The 19,333-nt window shown below is 35.3% G+C and overlaps 1 protein-coding gene across 1 annotated transcript in view; it reads left to right on the forward strand.

The window, feature by feature from the left end:
* AK9 (adenylate kinase 9) overlaps positions 1–19,333 on the forward strand; it is a 117,233-nt gene that overhangs the window by 71,337 nt on the left and 26,563 nt on the right. The window contains 4 exon segments of the mRNA XM_074310124.1: positions 2,993–3,212; positions 7,867–7,932; positions 9,529–9,738; positions 14,889–15,107. Of these exon segments, the coding sequence (XP_074166225.1) occupies positions 2,993–3,212; positions 7,867–7,932; positions 9,529–9,738; positions 14,889–15,107 (715 nt within the window).

Here is a 19,333-nt window from a genome sequence, read left to right on the forward strand (position 1 = left end):
TCCCATTTACATTTACAGTTAAAATTACTAATTCTGTATTTCCTGCCATCATATTATCCCCAGAGTATGCTTTTTCCCTTGACCCCCCTGATCTCCCTCCCTGATAGTTAATTTACAGACCCCCCTTGTGATGCGCAACCCTCCCTTTTTTTTTTTTTAGTATCCCTCCCCCCTCCCTCCAAGTCCCTTCACTTAGTCTCCTTTTCCTTTTCCCTTTTCCTCTCCCCCCTTTTAATGAGGTGAGAGAAAATTCTCTGAAAAACAAATATGTTAATTATTTACTCTTTGAGCCTCTCCTGATGAGAGTAAGATTCACACAATGATTCTCCCCCTCACTAAGTTCCCTCAGATATGGTGTATTTTCTATGCCTCTTCCTGGGATGTAGTTTCCCTCTTTTTATCATTCCTTCCCCTTTTTCTGAACCGACCTCCTTCCCTTTACTACACCCCCCTTTTTTTCTTTTATATCAGTAAAATTAAATTATCCTTGAGTACTTTTTATATACCCACAACAGAGTTACAGTTCTCAAGGGTTCTGTGTACCTTTTTCTGTTTCTCTTCAGTCTTGTGGATGTAGATCAAATTTTTTGTTTAAGTCTGGTTTTTTTCTTAGAAACATATAGAATTCCTCTGTTTCATTGAATGACCATCTTCTTCCATGGAAAAAGATGCTAAACTTAGCTGGGTAGTTCATTCTTGGTTGCAGTCCTTGATCTTTTGCCTTACGGAATATCAGGTTCCAGGCCCTTCTATCTTTTAATGTGGAGGCAGCCAGATCTTGGGTGACCCTTATTGTGGCACCTTGGTATTTAAATTGTTTTTTTCTAGCTGCTTGCAGGATTTTCTCCTTTGTGTGGTAATTCTGCAGCTTAGCCACTATATTCCGTGGTGTTCTTTTTTTAGGGTCTATTTCAGAAGGAGTTCGATGAATTCTTTCAACATCTACTTTCCCTTCTGTTTCTATTATCTCTGGACAGTTCTCTTTGATAATTTCCTGTAAAATAGAATCTAGGCTCTTTTTTTTGGTCATAGTTTTCTGGAAGTCCAATAATCTGCAGATTATCTCTCCTAGATCTATTTTCCAGGTCTATAGATTTTCCCAGTAAGTATTTGACGTTGTTCTCCAGCTTCTCATTTTTTTTGTTTTGTTTGACTGATTCTTGGGTTCTCTGTGAATCATTCATTTCTATTTGTTCCATCCTGACTTTTAAGGAGTTATTTTCTTCTTTCACAGTTTTTAGTTCTTTTTGTAAATGCCCAATTTTGTTTTTAAATGAATTATTTTGCTCTATTGAATTTTTTTTCCATTTCCCTAATTTTTTTTGAGAATTATTTTCTTTTTCCAATTCAGAAATTCTATTTTCTTGAGACTTTTTTATCTTTTACAATTCAGAAATCCTACTTTCCTGTGTTTTTTTAACCTTTTCTAATTCACAAATTTTGTTTCCCTGCATCTCCTGTGAATTCTTTATTTTTTCCAACTCCAATTTCAGGACGTTGTTATTCTCTATCATAGCTTCCCTTTCCTTTCCCCATTTTTCTTCAATCTCCCTCAATTTTTTAAGAGTTTCTTCTAGGAGAGAGTTATGTGATGGGGGGCAGGGATCGTTCCCCTTTGGGTTGTTATCTGCTGACTCTCTGCTGTTAACTTCCTCGGGGTTGGATACCCGCTCTTTCTCTGTGTAGAAGGAATCTATAGTTTTTCTGGCTTTTTTGTTCATATTTAAAAAATCTTTTGGGGTCTGTCCCTGGGGTAGGAAATTATTTATTTACTTCTTTACCAGCTTCCTCCCAGACTGGATGGATGCAGCTGCCCCTGCGCCTGAGCTAAGATAGAGCTCTGGGAGAGAGTTCCCCACCCCCTCCCTGGAAGTGCCTCAGAGGTGATTAGCACAGCTGTGCCCCGAGGGCGCTGAACAGTAAAGACAGCACAAAGCCCAGCCTATGCTTCCCGGTGGGGCGTGGATGTCTGCAGCAGGTGACGTGAAAAGCCCCTGCGCTCAAACTGGAAGTGTCTGCCAGAAACCGCGGTCCCTAGTTCAAAGGTTCCGCTTCTCTGGGACTTCCTGGAGCTGAGTTCCACTCCCTCCAGCTAAGCTAGGCAGTGTGTGTTGCCTTGGGCCGTATCCACCCACTTGTCAATCTCTTAACTATTCTCAGGAGGTAGCTGAGGCCACACCCCCTGGTGCAGAGATCTGCTGAGTCACCTCCAGGGTCCGGGGAAAATCTGGGTTTTTAAGGTATTTTAGCTTTCTCCTCTGAACTGCTAAATAATTAGCAGAGAAGAGCTAACAGCCTGTGCCAGATTCCTTTATCTCAGTGGCTTCTCTGATCCCAGAGCCCTTCCCAGCACGACCGGTGCAGTATGCGAGCACCCAGCCGTCTATGCTGGTCTCTCTTCTTCCTCCCCTGGGGACTGACCTTTTCTGTTGAAACTCCAGATTCTCTTCAGCTGGTAAGTCGTGCTTCCAGTCCTTGTGGTATCTGTCAGTCCTGGGCTTATTCTGAGGCTGATTTATCTAATTGGTTGTGAGGGAGTGAGGACGTTCACAGAGTCGTGTGTTTCTTCTCCGCCATCTTGGCTCCGCTCCCCGCTCTCCAACATTCTCACTCAACATTAGCAGGTACAATTTGGACTTCTACAATTGTATTCTTTCAAAAGAATGTAACAAAATAAAAAAATAAATAAATGACACCAGTCAATGAATAAACGATGAATAAATAACAAAAACCAAAAAAGGTAAACGATAAATAACAAAAAACCTAGAAGAAACAAAAGCAGAAATATGCTTTAAAAAATAAATAAAATAATCTGGGAAAGCTTTTATATATATATATATATATACACACACACATATATATACACACACACAAAAATTGTCATTTTTTGTTTATATTATATATATATATTGTTTATAAATGTAATTTCACTTTTAAAAAGTTGAAAATATTTTTAAAATAAATTAAGCAAATTATGAATTTTCTCATTTAGCTCTGTAGGCTTTATTCTAGATGGATTCCCACGAACCCTAGAAGAGGTACAATTTATGGGTGAGCATGGATTTTGTCCAGATGCTGTTGTTGCTCTTTTAGTTGAAGAACAAGAAATTATAGATCGCCTAATTTCTGGAGCTATTACAAAGTGGAAAGAAAAACAAGAAAAAAGAACTGCAAGAAATACATTTATTAAAGAAATGAAGGCAAAAATTAGGGTATGTATATCTTTAGAGAAAAATATAATAAAAATTCCAAAGGAATAAATTGATTTAGAAAGTAAGCGCCTTGAGGACAGGAAAAGTTTTGGTTTTGTTTTTTTTTAACCTTCTTTTTTTACACTCTTCATCACTTGGCAAAATGCCTAACCCACTTTTAAGTGGTTCATGAATGCTCTTTTGATTGATTGATTGATTGATTTTCATTATACTTTTAATAATAGCTTTTTATTTTTTCAAAATACATACAAAGATAGTTTTCAACATTCACTCTTGCAAAATCTTGTATTCCATATTTTCTCCTTCCCTTCCCACCTCCTCCCTTTCCTTAGACAGCAAGTAATCCAATATAAATAAAACACATGCAGTTCTAAACATAATTCCAAATTTATCAAGCTGAACAAGAAAAATTTAGATCCAAAAGGAAAAGAAAACGCAAGGAAAAAAAAAAAAAACAAGCAAGCAAACAACAAAAAATGTGAAAATACTATGCTTTGATCCACATTAAGTCCCTAAAGTCCTCTCTCTGGATGCAGATAGCTCTCTCCATAACAAGTCTATTGTTTAAAATAGACTTATTGTTTAAAAGAGTCCAAGTCCATCACAATTTATCATCACAAAATCTTGTTGCCGTGTACAATGTTCTTTTGGTTCTACTCACTTCACTTAGCATCAGTTCATGTAAATCTCTCCAGCCCTTTCTGAAACCATCCTGCTGATTGTTTCTTATAGAACAATAATATTCCATTACATTCATATATTATAATTTATTCAGCCATTCCTCAACCAATGGGCATCCACTCAATTTCCACAATATATTTTTTAATGTCTTAGCATATTTCACAGTAAGATGGATTCTATTATTTGAGGAATAGCAAGAAGTAAAGAATAGAGAGGGTATTGTTCTTCCATTGTTTCAAGTCATTTCAGTCTTATCTTACTCTTTGTGATCTCATTTGGGATTTTCTTAGCAAAAACACTAGAGCGATTTGCCTTTTCCTTCTCAAGTGCATTTTACAGATGAGGAACTGAGTGACTTGCCCAGGATCACATATGTAGTAAGTGTCTGCGGTCAGATTTGAACTCACAAAAAAGTTTTCCTGAATCTAGGTCCCGCACTCTGTGTAACCCATCTATCCCGCTTATAAGGGGAGTAAGGTTTAAAAAGACTAGAAAAATAGGAAGAGATAAAAATTTTGAAGGACTTTAAAGGCCAAATAGAGGATTTTATATTTAACCCTGGAGTTCAAAGGGAATCACTTGAGTTTACTGAATAGGGAAGGATATGGAATCTGTACTTTAGGAAAAATCATTTTGATATTTAAGTGGAGGATGAACTAGAATGGGAAGAGACTTGAAGCAAGGAGATGAATGAGAAGACTTTTGAAAGTCCAGAAGGGACTTGAGGGCTTTTACTTCAGTGGTGGCAGTGTCAAAGGAAGCATAAATGCAAAGATAGAACCAAAGAGACTTGAGAGCAAGATTGTATAAGGGGGAAAGAGAGAGAGAGAGTAAGGAGTCATGGATGACACCCAAACTGTGAGCCCATGGAGCAGGAAAGTGATGATACCCGGTATAACAGGGAACTAAGGAAGAGAGGAGATTTGAGTTGTAGGAGAGACAGGATGAGGAAAAGAAGGTAATGAGTTTTATTTGGGCCATATTGAGTTTAAGTTGTTTATAGGGCATCCAGTCGAAGTTGAATACTGAATTCCAGACCCTTTCTTTTCCTTCACACTTTGAGAATGTAGTGAATCTAGAGTGAGGGTGAAGGATGGGAGGAAGCAAAATCTTCTAGAAACTAGTTCTTGATGCTTTTCAAATTCTCTCTTTTTCATTCTCATTGCCAGCATTTTAATTCAGGTTCTAATTACCTTATTTTGTAATAGGTTACTAGTGACTCTCCCATTTTCCAGTTCCTCCCTACTCTAGTTCACATTGCTCTTTCTAAATTAGCACTTTTGATCATTTTACTTTCCTGCTTAGAAATCTTCAGTGGTCCCCTATTGACTATAAGGCAAGTATTTCAATTTAGCATTCAGGATTCTGTACCATAAAGCACATGTGCTTTATCCCATTTCCCTCTTAAATGGATTCTTTATTCCAAACTGCTCACCTCTTTTGCATGAAGGACTTTCTCACCACTTTGCATTTATTCATACCATTACCAATTACCATACCACCATTTCCATACTACAGATTATCTTCCCCAATCCTTTTTTCCTGTACAAATCTTAGTTTATTTTCAAAACCAACTTACATTTCACCTCCATAAATATGTTAAATCCCCTTAACACTTCTGAACTTTCTGCATATACTATTCATTTGATTATTAACCATATGTGGAGAAGCCATTTTTCTTCTTATTAGTTAAATCTTATATTAATGCCCTTCTTTCTGTAACTCTACTATAAGAGCTTATAATATATATATATATATATATATATATATATATATATATATATACACATATATATATAAAACATTATAATATAATAATCATATCAGAACTTAGAAAAGAATTTGAAACAAAGTAAGGGCCAATTGATGGCAGAATGACTGAAGAAATTGGTATATGAATGTAATTAAACGTTATTATATGGTAAGAATTTATAAATATAAAGAATTCATGAAACCATAGGAAGATTTATGAGTCTTGAATTTCCTCCTCTCAGCAGAACGGTAGAGAAACATGGGAACAAAATGTTACATATGTTGTCAGACATGGCCACAGTACTGATTTTTTTTTTGCTTAGCCATTTTTTAATAATAAGACAAAGATCAGTTCTCTGAACAAGGACAAGATAACTGGAAATCACTGTGATGTAAAAGTAAAAGACACCAATGATTTTTCTTTAAAAAACATGCCAGGACTTTTATATTTAAATGAATTATGTACACTAACAAATCATCATCTGAGAGTAGATTTTTAAGAACAACAAATAGTCATTCAAAGATAAGTTTAATGAATAAGATAATGTTCAAGATGAATAATTTTATTTGTGATTTAGCTGATCACAAACTAGATCTAACTATTAAGGAATGTGCCCAATTTTCTTTTGTGACTCATAAATTGTCTCCAAGGGCAATTCTCAAAGAGGAATCCAGAGCATTTTAAGCAACAAACATTCCAATCATGTTCTAAGCATTGCTGGAACAAGTCCATAAGCTGTTAATTTTAAAGGACAACACCCATTTGAATGTAATAGTTCTCATATGTTTATTTTTTTTAATGTCTCAATCTAGAGTCAGTATATATTTCTCAAAATCATAGTTTCAGTTAGAAAGGATTTCAATAACCAACCCATACTTCAACAAGAATTCCCTTTACATCTCTAGCTAGGGATTAACAGGTTTTGCTTGAAGATCATCAACGTGGAAGGAACCTGCCACTTACCAAGAATGTCCATTCGACTTTGAGATAACTCTTAGAAAGTTTTTCCTTGTATCAAGCCTAAATATCCTTTTTGTAACTTCCAATTCATTGACCGATTGATGAATTTTCTCAAATGAAGAGACAAAAATAGGAGAATAGACTCATCTGAATAAAATAAATGTACAGTATTATGCATAAATAATTTATAGGTATTTTTAACATGTGCATGTTTGTTTACACAATGGCAATTATTCAATTATGAAAATACAAGAGATCCTCAACAAAAAAACCCATATTTAACACTAAGTTTTAGTCTTTTTTTTTTTTTTTTTTTTAAGAGGCTGGGGTTAAGTGACTTGCCCAGGGTCACACAGCTAGGAAGTGTTAAGTAACACTAAGTTTTAAAAGATGCGTGCACTTTTAAAAATTTCACAAAGAGTCCCAGTATCTCTCAAACTGACTGGACACACTTGGTTAAATTGTGGTGATAAGAACCCCAGGCAGGTTCAGAAACTATATGTTTCCTTGGACCCTGATCTAGACTTCAGTAGATCTGAGTCCATCTCCTAATATTGATCTGATATCCTAGGTGAGAAGAACTGCCCCAAAGTCCAGAGGTGAAACAAAGGGGTCCACAATCCCAGAGGTGCTGATTAGTATTCATGCCAGGTTGCAGGATATAACAAATGGTCATTTCATTTTGTCCATGTTACCATGATAAATGGTAAGCATCCAGTGAAACATGCCATTTTATCACACTACAGCTGGCCATGGGATATTCTTAAAAAGCTTATCTCCTGTTTCACATACAACTGGTACATTTTCAGATTTTCAGAGTGCTTGCCCTAGCTAGCACTACAAAACTGTTCCTCAAAACTTTTTATCGAGTGACTTTTTAGGACTCCCCCATTCCTTCTTCTATAATCCTCTATAACACCATTCTTTCTCTCCAGAAAAAAAAAGTCCAAAGTGACTTGTCTGAAGAAAAAGATTAGTAATAGATGGGCCATGTTTCTGGGCAGTGGGGAGGGGGGAAAGGGGAAGCAGAGCCAAAGGTTCAATCCACCAGGAAAGGAAGAGGACAGAAACAGCTACTCCACTACTTTGAGATTTCCCCATACTATTTATAAGTCTTCCAAGACTTACAAAAAATATTGAACTATTTATAGGTAAAAACTAACTTTCAATCAATCTTTTTTTTTACAAAATTTAATCTATTTCTTCTTTTACAGGATTCCTTTGTCCCTTAGAAAGTTAAAGCTATTCTTTCTCTTATAGGAGGACCAGATTGCTAAAAGAAGGGCTGAACTTATAGCAGAGAGAGAAAAAAGAAGAAAAGCAGAGGTAAGAAAATAATTGGAAACTTCAGATGGAATATAACCTACACTGCTGCCAGAAGTCAGTTTTTATTTCTCTGTTGGATTTTATTTTTGCTTTCACCTGATATTTCCATCTGAAATCAGAGAGATCTGAATTTTCTCTCCTTATACAAATGTCACATCATGCATGTCCCATTAGCTAAATGCATGTCACATCAAAAATTTAGTGCTTATGAAATTTCCTTCCCAAAAATATAAATGACTTAAAATGGTAAATAGGTTGTGATAAAATAATATGCTAAACCATTGGAACCCAAAGGCACCTGAAAACTTGCCTTTCTTGATAAGATTCTATTCTTTAGTTTCATAGTCAGTGCTTAGTACATCTGGTAACAAGTAAGTGCTTCATGTTTGTTGACTGATTATATCTCATAGAATGCACAGCATGTAAACTTGATATTTTAATGCTCAGATTTGCCCATATTCAAGCAAAGAATGAGTCCCCAAAGTATTATGTATTTTACTCGTGTTCAGACTTCAAAATAAATATAATCAACATAAATAATTAATCATTTCAGTCCTGTCCAACTTTTCATGACTTCTTTAAGGGAGTTTCTTGACAAAGATCCTAGAGGGGTTTGCCATTTCCTTCTCCAATTTATTTTACAGATGAGGAAACTGAGGCAAAGAGTTAAATGATATGTCCAGAGTCATACATCTAGTAAGTGTCTGGGGTTATATTTGAACTTGGGTGTCCTGACTCCAAGCCTAGCACTCTAATCTATACCACCTGGCTGTACATATAGTTTATAAAGCATAAGAAGCAATTGGAGAACAAAACAAAAAAAGAAGTAAATGATTGTCAACTGAATGAGTGAATGAATAGAACTGAGTTTAAATTGAGTGCAATAGAGTAAATGATATAGGAAGACTTAAGAAAAGTATTTATTGTGGTTTAGAGTAATTAGAAAGTGCTTCATGGAGGAGATATTCTTTGATGGGTCTTGAAGGCTGTTGCTGAGCACTTAGGTAGCACAATGAATAGAGTACCAGGCTTGAAGTCAGAAAAACCTGAGTTCAAGTCCAGCCCCAGATATTTACTTAGCTGTGTGACCTTGGGCAAGTCACTTAACCCTGTTTACCTCAGTTTTCTCATCTGTCAGATGAGTTAAAGAAGGAAATGGCATACCACATCTTTGCCAACAAAACCCCAAATAGGGCCATAAATAGTCAGGATTGAACAATAAATAAACTATATATTCCTTTAGGGGATAGCCACCTCTTTTATTTGTTTTGTATCCCTCAATGCCTAGCTCAGTGCTTAGTATAAAGTGTTTAACACTATATGCTGAATTGAATTAAATACTATTTTTTTTCAACTACAGGTATAAATACAATTTTTACTTGTTTAGTTATTTACTTCTGGATTTTCTTTGTAGTCAGAATTATTCGACTTCTGTGAGTCAGATTAAGCAGAGTCTGACTATATCACAAATCATTTTGTGACATGCATGTCCCAACAAAAATTGAGTGTTTATAAAATTTCCCTACAAAAATCAGGAATGACTTAAAATGGTAAATTATGGCAAAACAATATACAAATTTAAATTCTGTTCTTCAGTCAAGCAGGGATGAAGATGATCTAAGTGAAGAAGAAGCTGAAGAAGAGGAAGAAGATAATATTGATGCTATTCTGGAAGAAGAGTTCCCAAAAGATGAAGAAGAGATAAGTGAAGAAGAAGAAGAACAGGAAGAAGAGGCTACTGATAGAATAAAACTTGAAATGGGAGATAAGTTTGAAATAGACATAACTAACCTGCAAGTTATACAGGTTATTATTACTTTTCCTTCATGGTTTCCATAATTTTTTTTGCAAAACATTAGTGAATCAAATGGTTTAGAATGAATCAAAATGGTTAATAATTGTAGCTTAGCTTCATTTTCATGCTTCATGGTTAACATTTTAAGGTAGAATTATTGTTTACCAGTTGCAATACTTCAAATGGTCCATGGGATTCAGAATTTTACCAGAATGGACATACTTTCCCTGCCATCTATGACTTAAGATATCTACAAGTTGTTGTGGATAAAAAAAAATAATCATCTGTTGGGCCAAATCTCTGGGGAAGAGCTTTTCCAAACTTAGCTAGGCTGGTCTTCAGGTGACAGATACATAAAAGAATGTGTGAAATATGTCTGGAAAGGTAGTTTGGGCCAGATTGTGAAGAGGTTTAAATGGCAAGCAGAAAAAAAATTGTATTTTGTGCCAGAAGTGATAGGGACTTGCTGAAGATTCCTGAGAAGGGGGGTATGCTTTAGAAAAAATTATTTTGGCAATTGTGGGGAAAATGTATTGAAGAAGAGAAAGGCAAAAAGAGAGACCAATAAGGTGACTATTACAGTGGTGATGAGACAGGCCTAACACAAGGTAATCCATGTCTTTCTGAGTGGAAAAAAGGAGAAAGTCCTCCATAATCTGGCTCCCACATATCCTCCTAGACTTATTTTACTTTGCAACCCGTTATCATTCTGTTTCATCAAACTGGTATCCTACTTGTTTTCTAAAGCTGACATTTATTCTCTCATCTCCATGCCTTTGAATAGGCTATCCATCATACCTAGAACATACTTCCTCGTCATAACTTCCCAGTGATATCCCCAACATCCCTCCTTCTCTTCAAAGCCAAGCCCAAATGCCATATCCTATCTTTGTTTCCTTGCACATAGTAGGCGTTTTACAAAAAATTGTTGAATTGATTTGAAGGAAGACTTATGCTTCCCAAATACATTTTCCAGTGCCATAAATAATATCATGCAAAGATTCCAAATGGAAGACAAGCTCTGTAGAGAACATCTTCCAGATGTTCTTGTTTGTGAATAGCAATATATTGATTGCATCGATCTTAGAATAACACAGGAAAGTTTTAATGAAATCCATATTCATTCAAGAGATATTTCCATCACAATCAAATAGGAAAAAATTAAATGGATTAAAAAGTGCATGTTACCCAGATTATGAAATACATAGGCATGTATGTATGTATATACAAGCATATATGTATATGAGTGTGCATGCATGTCTGTATGGCTATGTATATGAATGTGTATATGGATATATGTGAGTATTTGGGGGGAGGGGGTGTATATATATATATATATATATATATATATATATATATGTATGTATCTATGGATTATACATGGATATATATAAATATACATAGATATAGGTATATGTATACACATATGTATAGGTATGTTCATGGGTACCAGAAATGGACAATGAGCTGGACCCAGAATTAAATAGGATGAAGAAAGCAGGCTAAATGAAAGAATCATAAAAATCTCAGAATTTAAAAAAGTCCTCATAAACACATAGTCCAGTTAAAATATGAACAAGTCTCTCTTTTTTTTTTTTTTGTTTTGTACTTACATAAAGATCTGACAAATGTTAACCCAGGCCTTATTTTGATAATAATACCAGTGAAGGGGAAGTTACAAGACCAAAAAGACAATCCATTCAACTTCTGAATAGCTCTGATTTTTTTTCTTTTTTCCCCTCTGTCAATTATCTTTTTTACTGTGAACTTAACAACTATTGAAAAATATTATGAAAAAAGAAAAAGAGAATCAATAAAATATTTAGAAAATACAGTTCTTTGCATAGTACCTGGCATATCCTAGGTGCTTAACAAATGTTTGTGGACTGACTATTTAATTTTATGTTTTTAAAACATTTTTTGAGAAAATATCCATAGGTTTCACAAATCTGCTAAAGAGGTCTATATTTTTAAAAAATTTCCTTGACTTAAAAGGATAGAGCACCAGCCCTGAATTCAGGAGGACCTGAGTTCAAATCTGGTCTCATACATTTAACACTTCCTAGCTGTGTGACCCTGGGCAAGTCACTTAACCCACATTTATTTCCTCCAAATCCTATATAAATAAGACACTATTGTACTAATATTTAGCATAAAGAAAATGGTTTCTTGTAGAGGGCTAGAACTGAGCAGATGCACTTGGATAATGGAGCACGTGAGGCTAATTGCCAATTGGACAATTCTCTATTGACACATGTTTGGAGGCTGAACCTACTTAACTATTCTGGGCTAACTTGATTGGTGGGTGTGGACAAAGAAGGGAAAGTGACATGAGTGGGTAGAGTAGGAAGAAGAAATTGATTCATTCTCCTGGAGGTGGAGAGAGAGGAAGGAGGTGTGGAAATTACTAGATCTAATCCCCTGACCACAACATCAAAAGACCAAGAATAAAGACTTTTAATTATCATGACTCTGGCTGATTCTGAGTGGTCACTAAATTCCTTATACAAGCATTTGCAATTATGGGTATGCCACAAGCAATAAAAACAGACAATGGACCTGCATATACTTCTAAACATTGTGCACACTTTTGTGAACAGTATAAGATTTTACACACCACTGGCATACCTTTTAATCCTCAAGAGCAGGCAATAATAGAGAGAAGAAATAGAGATATTAAGACACTCCTCCAAAAACAAAAAGAAAGGGGGAACCACGGGTAACCCTAGAGAACTTCTAAATTTAATTCCATTAATTAATTACCATTAATTTTTAAATTTTTGACAAAGATGCACTGGCTCCGGCAGATAGGTTTTATAAGCCACTGGAAGGGCAGTGTCCAGTGCGAGCAGCTCCACTGTCTTTAGATAATCGCCAGGTGATGTGAAGAGACCCAGAAAGTGGTGAATGGAAGGGACCAGATAGGTTAACTGCTTGGGGGAGAGGGTTTGCTTGTATCTCCACAGATGGAGAAGGAATCAGATGGGTGCCAACGAGCCATATTCTCCTTGTCCATCGGAGAGAGATGGAGCAAATCCTTGAAATGAAGGAGAAGATCCAAGAAACATTGGGTGGTTCCATTGCTGACTGTGCCCACCACTGAAAGAGCCTGGCAGTTATGGTGTTTGACTCATGGACATCAAAAATTGTTGAACTTGAAAACTCTTAGGAATCATTGGATTCTCTGAGGCATGATAAGACTGTTATAGGACTTGAAAACCCTCAGGAATCACTGGATTCTCTGAGACATGATAAGACTGCTGTAGGACTTGAAAACCCTCAGGAATCATTGGATTCTCTGAGACATTATAAGACTGTTGCATTGGATTCCCTAACATATAAAAAGATTGTTGCAAGACTTCAAAAACTTGTGGGGATCATTGGATTCCCTGACATGTGAAGTAATGGACAATAGATTGGTTTTGGACTATCTCTTGGTTGTTGAAGAAGGTATATGTGTGATTGATGTTTACATACTCTCCTTCTAGGACTTCTAGAAATCTTTTACAAACCGTGTTGATTCATATTGTTTGTTATATCACTACTTGCATGTACAATTCATGTTTGTTACACCACATCGAGTCTGCACTGACTGTGGGGAGAGTCATCACTAATAGCCTCTGCATTATTGCTATGTGCTTGTGTAATATCCCCCATGCTGATGGGTCTGTGCATACCTGTTTCTAATAAGATCCTTCAGCCCAGAAACCTGCTACCAATTCCCACTTCCCTTTGGTGCTTTTCATCTCCCTTCCTGAGAAGTCAGGAAGGGCGTGATCATCTCCTTTTTAGTACTTTCACCTCCCTTCCTGAGAAGTCAGGGATGGCATGACCACCTGTGTTCTAAAACAAAAGAAAGCAGGAGATGAGAGGGCTAGAACTGAGCAGATGCACTTGGATAATCAAGCATGTGAGACTAATTGCCAATTGGACAATTCTCTATTGACACATGTTTGGAGGATGAACCTACTCAACTATTCTGTGCTGGCTCAATTGGTGGGTGTGGACAAAGAAGGGGAAGTGACATGAGTGGGTAGAGTAGAAGGAGGAAATTGAGGCATTCTCCTGTGGTGGAGAGAGAGGAAGGAGGTGTGGAGATTTCTAGATCTAATCCCCTGACTGCTACTGAAAAAGACCTAGAATAAAGACTTTTGATTATCCTGACTCCGGCTGATTCTAAGAGATCCAGGGTCCCAACAGTTTCTAAGCCATTTTCAAATCCAGCCTTTGATACTGACAATAGGCACACCACTTAAGCTGTCTGAAACTCAGTTTCTTCATCTATAAAAGAAGGTTATTGGACTTTCTGGTCTCTTAAGCTCTTTCCATCTGTAGATCACTTTAAAAACTTTAAAAGTACTATGTTAATTCAGTTATCATCTCTACAGTATAAATATTAAAAACCATCTGTAGATGTTAATTACCCTCAGTAATGAACACCAAAATTATTAAGTATATATGTAAAGAAGGCTAATCAGGAAGGGAATTTTCTTATCACACAATTAATGTTTTCTGTGATATATGGGAAAGGTGTGTGTGTGTGTGTGTTCCTGAAGAAGTGGTTTAAAGTAAATGCCTGTTGTTTTACAGATTCGATTTTCCCCTTTAATCCCCCAGTGAAAAATAATAGGCATGAGAAAATAATTTAAAAGCATGGATGTTAGAATGACAATGATAACTGACATTTATATAGTATTTTCTGGTTTGTAAATTGCTCTTTTCATTACACCATACTATCTCAGATAAAGAGAAGGAAGGTAGGAAATAACATCAAAGAAGATTCTACTATCTTCTCCAAAACCCTATACCTCATTAAAAATATGATCATTCTAATGAAGGATTATCCTTTCCCTTATTGAGAGAATCACAAGCAGAACTCTCTCTACTAACTGTGATGTTGGTTATATTTGATATATGATGGAAGAAATTTGTGTTGAGAAAGGGAAATAATATTGACATTCTTAAGTAAATAATCATTTGTTATGGCCCTACACAAGATATCTTCAGAGTGAATGACCATGGTTCACAGTTGTATGATGTTTCATTTTTTTAAATAACATTATTGCTTTTTAAAAAATTACAAATTAGAGTTCTTGAGAAAATAACAAGTTAGACCCTTATTTGAGAATACTGAAATCTATTTTTTATGCTTTCATTTTAGGAGGAATTGGAAAAAATGTTGATTCCATTTATTTCTATTCTGGGAGGACGGAAGCTTCCTATTGTACAATATCTGTTGCATAAAAAACTGCAGCCTCTGGTGGAAACTCGTGAAAGTATTTTTGAGAAATGTTATCCAATACCATTACCACTTGCTCAGAAAATGCTTAATCTCACTTATAAATATCCAAGCTCATTTGGTCAATGGGACCCTGTAAAGGTAATTTCGTCAAATACATTTGAGAGCTCTACTGGTTGTCTTGTTGAATATATCAAAAATAAATATGATCATAAATAATGGAAAGGTAACATTATGATCATATGCTGAAAATAAGAAAATCTACTTGATAGTAATGAACCTTGTTTAAAAAAATGAGCAGTATAATTTAGAAATCCACATGAATGCCATTCTTCAAAATGATCACCTTGGAAAGGGAGATATTTACTCTAAATATGCTTGTACTCTTCTTTGGGAACAGTTTTTTTGTTTTTTTTTTTTTTACCAATTTATAAGCCAAATACATACAAAAATCAGCTTCAAATATAATTACAATTCATTCTTTTTACTGAAAAATCTACACTACAAATTAATAACAACAATAATTGTAGCTGGCATTTAGATCAAGCTTTAAGATTTGCTAAATACTTTTGAGACTTAAAATAAGCCCTTGAAGTAGGTGTTATTATTCCTTTAATTTACAGATAAAGAAACTGAGGATGTTCAAGGCTAAGTAACTTGTGGCTTTTGGAACCACAGGGTTACAAAACTAGTAAGTATCTAAGGTAGAATTTGAATTCAGATCTTCCCCATCCCGAGTCCACTACCACCTTTAGGTGGATAACCCGTAAAAGCCAAGATTTTTCTCTGAATGATTGGATTGTTTCTGATCATCAAAGTCATCTTCAAAGAATGAAAATGTGTAATCATCAAACATATTCAAAAGAATGCACTCCCTCTTCACTATCATCTCAGAGAATCTCTTCCTTTAAGATGCTAATCAAGCATTATCTTTTTTCCCAAAATCTTTTCCTAATTCCCTATACCCTTTCTTCCTAATGATGATGTATTTAATTACTCTGTATTTATTTTGTAGTGTGTATATATATATATATATATATATATATATATATATATATATATATATATATATATATATATATATATATACACATAAAAGGTCTCTAACCTCTCCACCTCCTTAGCAGAGAGCTCACTATATAAGCTCATGATTTTTTTTCCCTTTAAAGTTCAGGGTATTTGATCTCATCAGCTCAAATGATATTCTTCTTTATGTACTTTTTTCTTTCCTATTGCTGCATAGTTAGCATTCACAAAAATAACAAATAATAAAATAGTCATAATCATATTATCTTTAATGATAATTAAAAAGTCAGCTTGTTTTTAAAGAAAAATATAGACTTCAAATAAACAAGATATAAGAGAACAGGAAAATATGGGTAAGCAACACTATTTGCCACACAGCAATGGGGGAAGGGGGTGAGGAAAAGGTGAAAAGTAGAGAATAGATATAGTCAATAGGAGCCAGTAGCCACAAAGCCAGCACATTTGGGCAAGCCTCCAATCCTGCCCAGGGAAGCAACTCCTTAAGTGGATCAGAAAGTCAGACAAGGTTCTAATTGTTCACAGCTATACTCAGGATAGCAGGATTCTTCACTTTCAATCAACTCATCCCATTGAGCTGAGGATCCAGCACAACCCTTCTTCTTTCCCTAAATTCATGAGTTTCCAGTGTTGTTTCTTATGATCAATCTGGTTAATAAAAACTATACCGTGCACATGCTGCTGGTCCAGGTCTACATAGTCTGCATATATTTATAAAAGCACATATTGTCTCCCCCAATTAAATGTTTAATTATTTATATTTGCATCCCGGCCACCTACAACAGGCCCTGTCACATAGTAGGCATTTAATAAATGCATAATGATTTAAAATATCCCTGAGTTTGAAGTTAATTCCAAGAGATGATTTCCAAATGGTTTTAAGCACTGATAAATAGCATTTTATAGCTTTATATTTATATTTTTATAGCTTTGCAGAGAACAGTACTTATTTGGATATTTATTCCTATTTGGATACTACTTAACTGAAAAAGCTAAAAATGCTAAGGATGGGGGGGGGGGAAGAGAATTGAAACCCAAGGAGATGAGTCACGTTGTATCAAAGGTAATTAAATCAAGAAGGGACTATGAAGATCAGGTACTCCAAACCCTTCTTTTATGAAAAGATATAGATATTAACTTACTTGCCCAATGTCCATCAGTAGTAAGTAGGATTAAAACCACATTGTCATGACTCCATATTCAGTATTCTTAGCTAAACTTTGTAGTTATGGAAACTCTAACTCAGGTGATGAGGTGAATATCTCAAGCTGCTTATATAATAAATGACAAAGAAATGACAAAGAAGTGACACAAAGCCAGGTTTCCTAACTTCAAACCAAGGCCTTGGTGATAGTCTTAGTCATCCTAACTGGGACCAATATTTTTGTTTCCAAAGCCAACCTTCCAAGTCAGTCCTTCTCTGACCAACTTTAGGCTTCATTCATCAGTATAGTTTTTTTTTTCCTTTCTGCCTGTCTAGGTGCATTGGATAGAGTACCAAGTGAGAATTAGGAAGTCATGAGTTCAAATCCTACCTCAAACATTTACTCTGTGACTCTAGGAAATTCATCTAAGCTCTCCAAGTTTAATTATTTCTTTTACTATAATACAGAAATAATAACAGCTAACTCTCAGAGTTGATCTCAAGTTAATATGTGTGTATGTAGTTAATATGTATAAATGCTTAGCCCAATGCCTTCAGAAAACCATTACAAATGCTTATTTCCTTCCTTCTTGATTATGGTCTGTTTATCCTTTCCTTCCCTAAACCTCCCTTCCTTGGACTAGTACATGGGAGATATAAGGATAAAGTAAAAGATTAACCAGCTGATTTCATGTGTTCAAGTCTCCAGAAAGAATCAAATTATATCCCAGGGTACTGCAAAAAGTAATTATAGAACCATCATTAGTGATCTTTGAGAATAATGCAAAGAGAAAAGGTGCCCGCTAAGTGAAATGGATACATTTCTCAATTTTTAAATGGGGGAAATTATGAACTTGGAAAATTAAATATAGAAAGCATGATATTGTTATATTTTCAGCCATATTCTAGAATAGATTACTGAATATGATCTGGGAGTGCTTAGAAAAAATAACGATAGCATCATTAAGAGTCATCTTGGGTTCCCCACCAAAAAAAAAAAAAGTGTTATTTCAATGGTAAGGAACAATGAGATATTGCTGATGTTTACTTTAAACTGGACCATTACTTCTGCTAAATAAGGGTGAATAAGTATGAAGTGAGATAGGAAAATATTTCTCAAAGTGTGGTTCAGATAATTCTGTGCGTCTCTGAAAGCCTTTCAGAGGGTCTACAAGTTAAAAATTAATATTTATTTCCAATATGGTAAATATCTATAAATATAACCACATGAACAAAAATTCTTTGGACAAATCCTCAATAATTTTAATAGTATAAAGATAAGAACAAAAGTTGAGAAACCACTGAGCGAGGTAATCTGTTTCCTAGAGACAGTGCAACTTCTATGGTCCAGCATCCATGGGTGTTTGCCATGTTTTTATGTTTTATTGGTAAACTTCCCATCTGAAAAGGGCAGCTCATTGTGCCTCCCACCCATATATGTATTAGGGATCATAGGATTTGGGACTGGAAGAACATCTCATTCCATGCTTTAATTTTGCAGATAAGTGAAGGTAAAAGAAGTTATTAATTTTCCAGAGATTCCTTAGGTTGCAAATAGCATATTGACATTCAGGTCTTCTGATTCCAAAACCAGGGATATTCTTTCCATTATTCCATAATGATATCTACTATATAGTTATGTCCATGTTGTCAAGATGCCTAGAATCTAGGACATAGAACATCAAAAATCCATGTACCCTACCGTGGCTGTTACTGTTTCCTTTCAATCAAGGCTGTGCCTGTAGCAAAAGTTAAAGACCTTATCAACATTTGATAAACTCTTTTGATGATATCCTTGTGGATAGGATAGAGAAATGTGAGCTAAGTGATAAGTGGACTTGATGATGATGATGATGTGATGATTATCAGTCATACCCAAAGAACATTAATTAATGGATTGGAATGAATCTGAAGACAAGCTGCTTAGTTGCTAGCCATAAAATTCTGTTCCTAATCTAAGCAACATTTTTATCAGGGACTTACTTGAACACAATAGAAAGGAGTAGCTCAGGAGAAAATAGAGGAGGTTGGTGGGAGGGATGACCCCTGTAGAGTTGGGGAGATTGTTTAAAATTATGACTTTCTGATAATTAAAAGGCAAATAGAAAAAAGTACATTTTGACTGCATGCACATTCAAAGCCATTTAAAGTTGTTGAAAAGAAGATTATTTTTTTTTAT

Source organism: Sminthopsis crassicaudata, chromosome 4 (genome assembly GCF_048593235.1).
Source record: "Sminthopsis crassicaudata isolate SCR6 chromosome 4, ASM4859323v1, whole genome shotgun sequence".
Taxonomy (NCBI): domain Eukaryota; kingdom Metazoa; phylum Chordata; class Mammalia; order Dasyuromorphia; family Dasyuridae; genus Sminthopsis; species Sminthopsis crassicaudata.